This window comes from Macrobrachium rosenbergii, chromosome 18 (genome assembly GCF_040412425.1).
Source record: "Macrobrachium rosenbergii isolate ZJJX-2024 chromosome 18, ASM4041242v1, whole genome shotgun sequence".
NCBI classification, from domain to species: domain Eukaryota; kingdom Metazoa; phylum Arthropoda; class Malacostraca; order Decapoda; family Palaemonidae; genus Macrobrachium; species Macrobrachium rosenbergii.
The window spans coordinates 22,084,234-22,095,433 of NC_089758.1; the positions used below are offsets into that span (position 1 = coordinate 22,084,234).

The 11,200-nt window shown below is 36.5% G+C and overlaps 1 protein-coding gene across 1 annotated transcript in view; it reads left to right on the top strand.

Annotated features, from left to right (window-relative positions):
• LOC136847991 (uncharacterized) overlaps positions 1-10,430 on the top strand; it is a 21,589-nt gene extending 11,159 nt beyond the window's left edge. Inside the window, exon 3 of the mRNA XM_067120000.1 lies at positions 10,387-10,430. Within this exon, the coding sequence (XP_066976101.1) occupies positions 10,387-10,430 (44 nt within the window). The remainder of the gene's footprint in view (positions 1-10,386) is intronic.
• The last annotated feature ends 770 nt before the right edge of the window (positions 10,431-11,200 follow it).

Below are 11,200 nucleotides of genomic sequence, written 5' to 3' on the forward strand. Positions count from 1 at the left end.
AAAAGGCAGTCTACCTCTTGAAACGTTTGAGATTATCCTGTTGGGTAAGCGGAATCAGAGTCAGGATTCCAAAACCAAGTATCGGAGGGGACAGGAACAGTCACCGAAAGTTACCAGTTACAGTTGGAGAAGTGATCAAATTCAGATGACTATAGGAATATATATATATATATATATATATATATATATATATATATATATATATATATATATATATATATATATATATATATATATATATATATATATATATATATATATATATATATACATATACAGTATATATACATATCATAAAAATCTTAGTTCCTGTTCATTTATCTCGGTTTCTTCTGCCTGTTGAACGAGGCCATTGTACTTTAAAAGATAAAGTGGTATTGCACTTGTAAAACAAAGAGTGTCATTGCACATTTTACTAGATGTGACGTAATTCATGACTAAAGTCAGTCAAGAAATATTGCAAATATTTGCTGCTGTTATTTGTGGTAAATTAATGCTTTTGTGCTTGTTAGTTTTTTGTAAAAGAAAACTATTGTATCGGCTTTGTCTGTCCGTTCGCACTTCTTCTGTCCGCAGTTTTTCTGTCCGCCCTCAGGTCTTAAAAACTACTGAGGCTAGAGGGCTGCAAATCGGTATGTTGATCATCCACCCTCCAATCATCAAAGATACCAAATTACAGCCCTCTAGTCTCAGTAGTTTTTATTTTATTTAAGGTTAATGTTACCCATAAACGTGCATCTGGCATTGATGTAGGCCAAGCCACCACCGGCCCGTGGTTAAAGATTCAGTGGGCCGCGGCTCATACAGCATTATACCGAGACCACCGAAAGATAGATCTATTTTCGGTGGCCTTGATTATACGCTACAAAGAAAACTCGATTGCGACAAAGAAACTTCGTCTTATTTTTACTTGTTTTAAGATTATAATAGATTTGAAAGGAAAACAGACGTGGAACGAAGCTAAAATTAATTAGAAAAGAACCCAATAACGTTTTACACTTTCTGTTCTGGGTCTCTTAACGATCCTTGTGTGAACTTTTGACGAAACTTGTATCATGTAAACTTGTCCTGATATGAAAAAAAAATACAAAAACGTAAAACAAAATTACCTTCTGAAGACGATTCATAAAATGTATTTACTCCAAAGGGAAGAGGAAGGGACTCAGGATGTTGCCCTTAAGTGATAGGGCGTGTAAAGTGCCGCTGTTTATGCTAATGAGGTCAGTTGCAGCTTTCCGCTGCGTTCTGCTCTCTACGATGTAAACAGAAGCTGTTGAAATTGGCGTCTGTTTTCTGGAGAAAATAAACAGCTTTCTGCACTTAAACTTTTATACTAGTTTCAAATTAAGTGTTAATGAAATATTTGTATTCTTAATATCATTTTAAGTCCAACTTGCATGAAATTAAACTCAGATGTAAATACGGACAATTGAACTTAGCGTCTGTTGAAAATAAACATATATACTAGTTTTTAGATTAAATGTTATTGATATGTTTGTCGTCTTAATATCATGACGTCCAACTTATAGGAAATTAAAGTTGAATGAGTTTAAGAAAACGAAATTCGTGGAGAATCAGACCCAGACAAATGAAGACCCTCTAGTGGAAACGCCTTTGCACTGAATGCCATAAAGGCAAGTTCAAAAGTTTGCTTTCAACATCTTCTGAAGGTCATCCTAACCAGTGGATAAAAAAAAAAAAATCCCCTCCCCCCATAACAAACGCACAACCACTAACCCCTGTTAATCAGCATTCGTTGTTGGTATAATATAAATCATCACTAAACAACTAACAAAAGGAAATGCCATCAATGTTTGGTTAATGTGCTGTCTATTGATGCCGACATTTTTTTTTTTAGATTTTTTCTCACATAATAGTTTGATAGGCTGCTTCCAGATCAATGTTTCCTTTGTTTTGGAGTAATCATATTTTTTTCGTGTGTGTAACAACGATATTCTGCATGTAATAAACTTTATATTTGGATTTTATGTGACACACCACAGGGCCAGCCAGCTGTTTTCACCGACGGTCCTATGCAAATATGATGAGCCAAATAAAGTTGCCTGTGTCCTAGCATCAGGGCGGTACGTAACGTCCAGGGAGGCCAGGCTTATCGACCATTTTTTATAGTACAATCATTCTTGACGGTATGGGTACACTAGTAATGATAATATTGATAATCTTAAATAAGTAATAATATAACCTTGTGTCTATACCTTTTTGAGGCTGCTTAAATTTGACGGTTCAGATATTATTAAATTTGATGATAATGATGTTGATGTTGTGACAGTCACTAAAACTGATGTTGCCTTTTATAACATTTTTGAATGCCCTGGACGATGGAAATATTCTAACCTTGCAAAATTTTATCATGATATAACAAAGAATAATACGACATGAAATTCTCCGTCATCCAATTCTCCACAAGAAAGGAAATGATTTTTCATTAAAACTTCGGGATGTTTTCATTTCCATAAGATTGAAAAAAATTATACTGAAGGACACCGCTGAGATAATTTATTTTATTTGACAAAAAAAAACTTCCCATTTTTTTTTTTTTTTTCGAGAACTGAAATTCGCATAGTGACAAGCCAAGTCTCGTTCAAAATCTCGCCAACAGAAGTTTATATCTAAGCATGGTGACACATTATTGCAACAGGTGGCGTTATCAGCAACCTTGGCCGCTGTCTCTGCGTTAATGCTTTTTCTGTTATATAATTCTTTGGTTTGTGCGAAGTTTTGCAGACCGTGAATTATGAAAAGCGGAGCTGTCGACATTTATCTTCTAGGAAACGTTGGTCTGTTACGTGTAAGACCGGAGCAATATTTTTTTTTTTTTTTTTGTTTTTCACTTTGCTTACATTATCTTATGTTGACTTATTTTCTAGATTTCAAAATAATTAATGTAAATTAAAGAGAAATTATGTAGGATATATATATATATATATATATATATATATATATATATATATATATATATATATATATATATATTATATATAATATGTGTGTATAAGTGAACCACGAAAATATGGAACGTGATGAATATATAAATAAAGATAAAATCCACGAAGGAATGGGAAACACTGGAGTCCTGCGAGGCCTTTCGACTGTCTGTCGTCCTTTACTTAGCAGACTCTAAATAAAGGACAAGAAGTCGAAAGGCCTTTTCTTCGTGGATTTTGTCTTTATATATATGTGTGTGTGTGTGTGTGTAATTGTAATAAAAACGATACCTCGTAAGATACACACACACACACATATATGTATGTATGTATGTATATATATGTGCGTGTGTGTGTGTGTGTACATATGCGAATTGCCCAGATATTTTTAATCAACTATTCAGTATTATTATTATTATTATTATTATTATTATTATTATTATTATTATTATTATTATTATTACGAATGAAGACAAAAAGCCATAAACTTACTAGGTAGGCTTCCATAGAAATAAAAAATTAAACCAAGTGGATTGGGAAAGAAGTATAGAATACTGCATAGTTTTGAATAACAATCAAAATCAATTCATATTTGCTATCAAGAAATACTGAATTTGTGATAAATAGAATAAATTAATGTACTAATAAACGCCCCTATAAGCAAAGTCCTCTGGTCACCTTATAAGATGTTAGAAGATAAAAAAATAGGCCTATGGGAATATACTTGCAGAGATTAGGCCTGTGGGCGTACATTTGCAAAGATTAGGCCTATGGGCATATATTTGCAAAGATCAGGCGTAAGGGCACATATTTGCAAAGATTAGGCCTATGGGCATATATCTTTAAAGATGAGGCCTCTGGGCATGTATTTGCAAATATTAGGCCTATGGGCATATATCTTTAAAGATTAGGCCTATGGACATGTATTTGCAAAGATTAGGCCTATGGGCATGTATTTGCAAAGATTAGGCCTATGGGCATACATCTGCAAAGATTAGGCCTATGGGCATGTATTTGCAAAGTTTAGGCCTATGGGCATATGTCTGCAAAGATTAGGCCTATGGGCATGTATCTGCAAGGATTAGACCTATGGACATGTATCTGCAAAGACTAGGCCTATGGGCATGTATCTGCACATATGAGGCCTATAGTCATATATCTGCAAAGTCTAGGCCCATTGGTATATATTTTCAATCTCAAGAAACAGAACTGAAATCATTAGCATAAGATTCCATCAAACGTCTGTTAGGAGAAACCCTCGCAAAAAAAAAAGAGAGAAAACTGACATTTGCATTCCACGAAAAGAAAATATACTTTGTTATGTGACCAATGACGAATACCGAAGCCACGCGACGTCTGAATATTGCAATATTTCAGCGTTCGGTTTGCCTTATTAAATTTGCACGGCCGAGTGGCCCCAAATATCGTCAAATGGTGAATGTGTGCTTGGCCGTGCGCTTTTAGTGCATTGTATAATTCATTGCAATGTGTTGCAATGCTGCAGTGTGTCCCGCCGTGTTTTCTTCCGACTCTCTCTCTCTCTCTCTCTCTCTCTCTCTCTCTCTCTCTGTCTGCTGAGCTAGACCGACCAGGTATGTGTGTGTGTGTGTGTGTGTGTTCGTGCGTGCGTATGTTCGTTATTTCTGCAATGCATTGTTGGATCATTATATTTTTTCCCCAGTTTTGTCATCATGGGTTTCTTTACTTTTTTATTTCTGTTTTTGTTACGTAATTGTCATTGTATTTTGTGAAAGCTTACGGACTTTTGATTTGTACCATAGGAGTTTGCAATTGGTTTCATTGTTGTTCATAGTAATGATTATGATAATGAAGATATCATTAATTCACGTTTCGACCTCCACTTTTTTGCATATATATATATATATATATATATATATATATATATATATATATATATATATATATATATATATATATATATATATATATATATATATATATATATATATATATATATATATATATATATATATATATATACAGTATATACAGTTCCTCGTTGGACGAGTCGGTAGAGTTGTCGAATAGCACTCTGCTAGGCCCGAGTTCGAGTCTCCGGCCGGCCAATGGAGAATTAGAGGAATTTATTTCTGGTGATAGAAATTCATTTCTCGGTATAAAGTGGTTCGGATTCCACAATAAGCTGTAGGTCCCGTTGCTAGGTAACCAGTTGGTTCTTAGCCACGTAAAATAAGTCTAATCCTTCGGGCCAGCCCTCTCTAGGAGAGCTGTTAATCAGCTCAGTGGTTTGGTTAAACTAAGGTATACTTTTTTTTACAGTATATACAGTATATATACATACATAAATATATACATATATACATTATACACACTCACACATATATGTAAATATATATATATATATATATATATGTGTGTGTGTGTGTGTATATATATATATATATATATATATATATATATATATATATATATATATATATATATATATATATATATATATATATATATATATATATAATATACATATAAAATATTAAATGCTTCAAAGTTAAACTTGTCTTGTAGACGATGTTAGGGTCCACAGCCATACTAATTTGATCTGATTTATGAAACGTTTTTCTCAGTAGTTTTCATTCTAATCTGTCTACTGCAAGAGTTTGACAAACACGACAACACTTAACACTATTATTCTCGAAGGGATAATTTCGATCCCACGGCAAGAAAAGATTCGTTCCCAATGAAGAGGCGGCTCGATCCCGTATGAAAGAATTATTCCCAAACTAAAAAAAAAAACAGTTCGATCCCATTTGCAAGATTCAATCCCATATTCCTATACTTGAAAAAACAGTTCGATCCCACTTGCAAGAATCAATCCCATAATCCCACATTGAAAAAAAACAGATCGATCCCACTTGCAAGAATCAATCCCACATGGAATACGTAGTTCACCCCTATATGTCAGTCCTACACTGAAGATGGAATTCGATCCCAAATGAAAGAAAAACACCTGATCTCATAAAGAAGAATGAATGTGATCTCATGTAGAAGGAATTCGTTCCGTAATGACAACGAGCATAGCTCCCAAATGACAGGAGTCCGATCCTACGTGGGAAAAGGATTTCTCTCTCAAATGAAGAAGTAATAGGATCTCACACAGACGAAGGAATCGGACTTCTCAAAGAAAGTCACTTCGGTATGAGAGGAGGGATTTGATCTCTTTGAATAAGGATTTCAATCCCACAATAAAAAAAAAGATTCATTACCCCGTGGAAGAAAGTATTTGATTCCATGAGAAGTAATGAATTCAGTCTACCGTCATATAGGGGATTCGATCCCGCGGGGAAGAGGGCCTCGATCACACAAGGACACGTCTTTATATTATATATCATGTATCATATGACTTCTTGCATCCCGGTACGAATCCCCCACTTTTTTGACCCACCCCCCTTTTTTTACCTCCCCCCTTTTTTAGTTTTCTGTAAAAGAAAACTATTGTTTCGGCTTTGTCTGTCCGTTCGCGCTTTATTCTGTCAGCACTTTTTCTGTCCACCCTCAGATCTTAAAAACTACTGAGGCTAGAGGGCTGCAAATTGGTATGTTGATCACCCACCCTCCAATCATCAAACATACCAAATTGCAGCCCTCTAGCCTCAGTAGTTTTTATTGTATTGTATGTTAAAGTTAGCCATAATCGTGCTTCTGGCAACGATATAGGATAGGCCACCACCGGGCCGTGGCTAAAGTTTCATGGGCCGCGGTTCGTGCATTACACCGAGACCACCGCAAAATAGATCCATTTTCGGTGGCCCTGATTTTACGCTGTAGCGGCTGTACAGAAAACTCGATTGCGCCGAAGATTTTTTACTTGTCTTTTTAATACGCGTCTCATTCCTGTAAGATCGACGTGCATTGCGGATGAAGTGAAACCTTCCAAGGACCGTCGTGTAATCCGGAATTGAATCCGGAAGTATCCTAGGCGGGACGTATATCTTATCTTGTGGTTTCCTTTGGCTGAAGAGAGAGAGAGAGAGAGAGAGAGAGAGAGAGAGAGAGAGAGAGAGAGAGCCTTGCCTCGCCGCCGATGTTCAATACAAATGCATGAGAGAGAAGCCGAGCTGATCCGCCCAATGGGTTGTTCGGTTTTAGCGAGAACGGGTTCGTGTATCGTTAAGTAAATCTCCGTCTTATTGAAAAGGAACCGGGATACGCGGCAGTCATTCGAAGCTTCGCTGGTTCGAATCCCCGGTTCGCTGTTCGGTCTTATTCTGTACGGTCTGGTTCGACTGACGGCGCGAAGCAGGTTTGAGCAGCTCTCTCTCTCTCTCTCTCTCTCTCTCTCTCTCTCTCTCTCTCATATTTAGATTCTGGTTAATTCAATATCTTTTCCAAAAAGTTAAACTGTGAACTTCGATGCAAACTCTCTCTCTCTCTCTCTCTCTCTCTCTCTCTCTCTCTCTCTCTCTCTCTCTCTCTCAGACAAGGTGTTTTCTACTGCAGTTGAAGTTTCGAACGTTTCGACAGATGAAACGAAGCAGGTTCGAATAGATCTCTCTCTCTCTCTCTCTCTCTCTCTCTCTCTCTTAGACAGTGCTTAACTGTATAGTTTGTTGGATTCATTTTCATATTTTACCAAGCATAATATTGAGAGAAGAGCCAATTAACATCCACGTCTTTAATTTAAAACAAAAAAATGGGCAACAGAGACCCAAAACTAATAAATATATTTCAGAATACAAAACCAACCATGATGCCATCTTTCCTGAAAGAAAGAAAAAATCAACCAGAATGTGTTTTGTCCCACGAAAAATATTCATGATTAAATGAAGTTCGGTTTTCGTTTTATGCCAGCACTAGACACGAGGCACTTGTCAACAGAGTGATTATAATGATTGGGCTCATGTGTGCGTATGACTTGAACAGTTTATTGACAGACGTTTATAGAAATTTTCTTTCATTTCATATTTTATGTGTATTTGCCTACGGTAATTTAGAGAAATTATTATCGATGAGATTGATGTTATCTGAACTGAACTGAACTGAATATAGAATTTAGGCCAGAGGCTAAGCACTGGGACCTATGAGGTCATTCAGCTCTGAAACGGAAATTGACAGTAAAAGGTTTGAAAGGTGTAACAGAAGGAAAACCTCGCAGTTGCACTTTGAATCAACTGTTAGGAGAGTGTGGAAAGTAAGATGGAAGAAAGAGAATAGGACAGGAGGTACAGTAAAACGAACAAAAGGGGTTGCAGCTAGGGTCGAAGGCACGCTGCAAAGAACCTTAGGTGATGCCTACAGTGCACCGTATGATGTGCGTTGACGGCACTACCACCCTACGGGGCCTTTTGACTTTGGTGTTATCATCAGAGATATAAAAGTGGTCTGTCGTTAAGACTTGTTTAAAGTCATTTACCGTTGTATTCAAGGTTGTATTCACTGTTAAGTCAAACTAGGCAATATGGAAACTTAGAAAAACAAGATGGAAAAATAAGTATTTCGATAAACTCTTTAAGAAAAATAGCACGACAGTCTGTGATAACATATACTATATACATAGTAAAGTTAAGAGTGTTTTGACATAACAAAAGCAAAGATTATCAATAAAAATGATAAAAGTTGAAACAAAATATTACGAGTTAGAAGAGTACTTTCCAGAGATTATTTTAAGCTAGTCAATTGTAATCATGAAGGAAAGAAGAAACACAAACATCCTTTAAAGCTTTGTTAAACACAAAGAAAATAATCAGAACCTTCTACATTGTTTAGAAAATGTTAATTTTGTTAATGAGCTTCTAATGAATTTTATTTCTGCCCATCTCCATCCTAGCTTCAAGTCACCACAGTCGACTAACCACCAGGTACAAATTTATTGCTCTGGTCCACAGAAGCTCTAAGGAGATTTAAGGCTGGAACCCAATTATGACGTTCCTGCTGACTCAGAACAGAACCCAGCCCTCCTGCTGGGTAGGGTGAAGTCCTAGCCACATATACCCTTATGTGTGTGTGGGTATTTTCGGTGTGGTAAAATAATAATAATAATAATAATAATAATAATAATAATAATAATAATAATAATAATAATAATAATAATAATGATAATAATAATGTGTATGTGTGGAGGTTTCTACAGTAGGTGTTATCCTTGTCTCTGTGATTATGAGTAATAATAATAATAATAAAGTGTATGTGTGGACGCTTCTATAGTCAGGTTTTATCCTTGTCTCATTCATTATGAATAATAATAATAATAATAATAATAATAATAATAATAATAATAATAAATAATAATATAATAATAATAATGTGCGTGTGTGTATGAGGGTTTCTATAGTCTAGTTTTATCCTTGTCCCAGTGATTATAAATTGACTGCGGAATCTCAGTAACTGCCATTTCTTTTTACAGTTAAGCCATCTCTTTTTTTTTCGAGCAAAATTTAATTTTCAGCGAAATGCTTATAAAAATTCCCAGTGGAACTTGGTTGAGTACCGCCATCCCTTACATATTGAAGTAATCAAATGAAAATGGCTGGATTCAATAAAATCCGCAATGCCACGGTTACAAAACCATTTTGAAGAGCAAAATATAATTTCCACGAGCTGGGCATGGAACCCGTGCCCCCCTGCCCTGGGATGCCAATAAGGCTGGCAGGCAACGTGACGGAAAATCGCCCAATATTTATTAACCCTCTGAACGCGCTCGTCCCGTATGAAGTCCGGTCTTTTTATTCGCGATTTTGAAGCCTCTCTGGTTTTCTCTTCTCTTTTGTTTTCTGAGAAGAAAACTATTGTGCCGGCTTTGTCTGTCCGTCCGCACTTTTTTCTGTCCGCACTTTTTCTGTCCGCCCTCAGACCTTAAAAAATACTGAGGCTAGAGGACTGCAAATTGGTATGTTGATCATCCACCCTCCAGTCATCAAACATACCAGATTGCAGCCTTGTAGCCTCAGTAGTTTTTTTTTTTATTTAAGGTTATGTTAGCCATAATCTTGCCTCTGGCAACGATATAGGACAGGCCACCACGAGCGGCTGAGAGTTTCATGGGCCGCGGTTCATACAGCATTATACCGAGACCACCAAAAGATTTATCTGTTTTCGGTGGCCTTGATTATACGCTGTACAGAAAACTCGATTGCGCCGAAGAAACATTGGCGCATTTTTTACTGATTTTTTTTTTTGGTGGGGAGGGGCCAATATCTCGGCAATGTTCTATTACGAATAATAATAATAATAAAAAGAGTAACTTTATTAGGTAGTCTCCGTTAGGGGTGGTGCCATCAGCGCACTTCACGTGGTGCACTGTAGGCATTACTCAAAAGTTCTTTGCAGCGTCCCTTCGGCCCCTAGCCTTGTTATTATACCTCCGTTCATATTCTCTCACTTTTCCATCTTACTTTCCACCCCCTGCGAGGTTTTCCTCCTGTTACACCTTTCAAACCTCCTTTACTCTCAATTTCCCTTTCAGCGCTGAATGACCTCATACGTTCCAGCACTTGGCCTTTGGCTTAAACCTAATATCCCAATTATAATTTATCAGGGAGCAGCTTTGTTCATGATAAAAGGAGCGGTCGGGTTTCTGCTTTTCGGAAAATGGGACGAATGAGAGCTGTGGATGACTGTAGAGAGAAGTGAAGCATTTTTACTTCAGATGGCTCTCATTCGTGCGCTCGAAATATTCAGGAGTTGCGAGTGTTAACGCTCTATGTGTAATGCATTACTACCCTAATGCTATGCTCCTTGTTCTCCACCTTCTCCCACTTCCTAATGAGCACCATATTCTTTGGAAGCTGGGATTTCAAGCCAATGGCCTTCTTTGTGGGCTTGTTTCATGCGAATAGGGTTCATCTTCTGAATAACAATAATAATAAGGAGGTAGGGATTAGGTGCGAAAGTTTTTGATATTGCCGACTTTTCTCAAGTAGTTTTCCGCACCTAGAATATCATTGAGTCGAGAGAGACTGCCAGAGAATGACAGCTCTGGTATATGTGTTATCAGAGTAATAATTGCTGTTGAATCCTTAGCGCTTTTGCATATTTTTATGCCCATTTAAAAATTCCAAAAATTTTTTTTTTTTTTTGAATTCCATGGAGAGCAAGTATCAAATGACAACGAGAATAAAATTTGCTGTTAATTTTTTCTGTCCAATAACTTCGAATAACACACTAAATCAAATCTTGTAAACATGGATAAAGAAATCTCGAACAGAAGATGATTGTGTGATGGATTTACGAGTTCGGCGTCACGTCATAATAAAATAGTACCTTCGTATTGCCCTGGA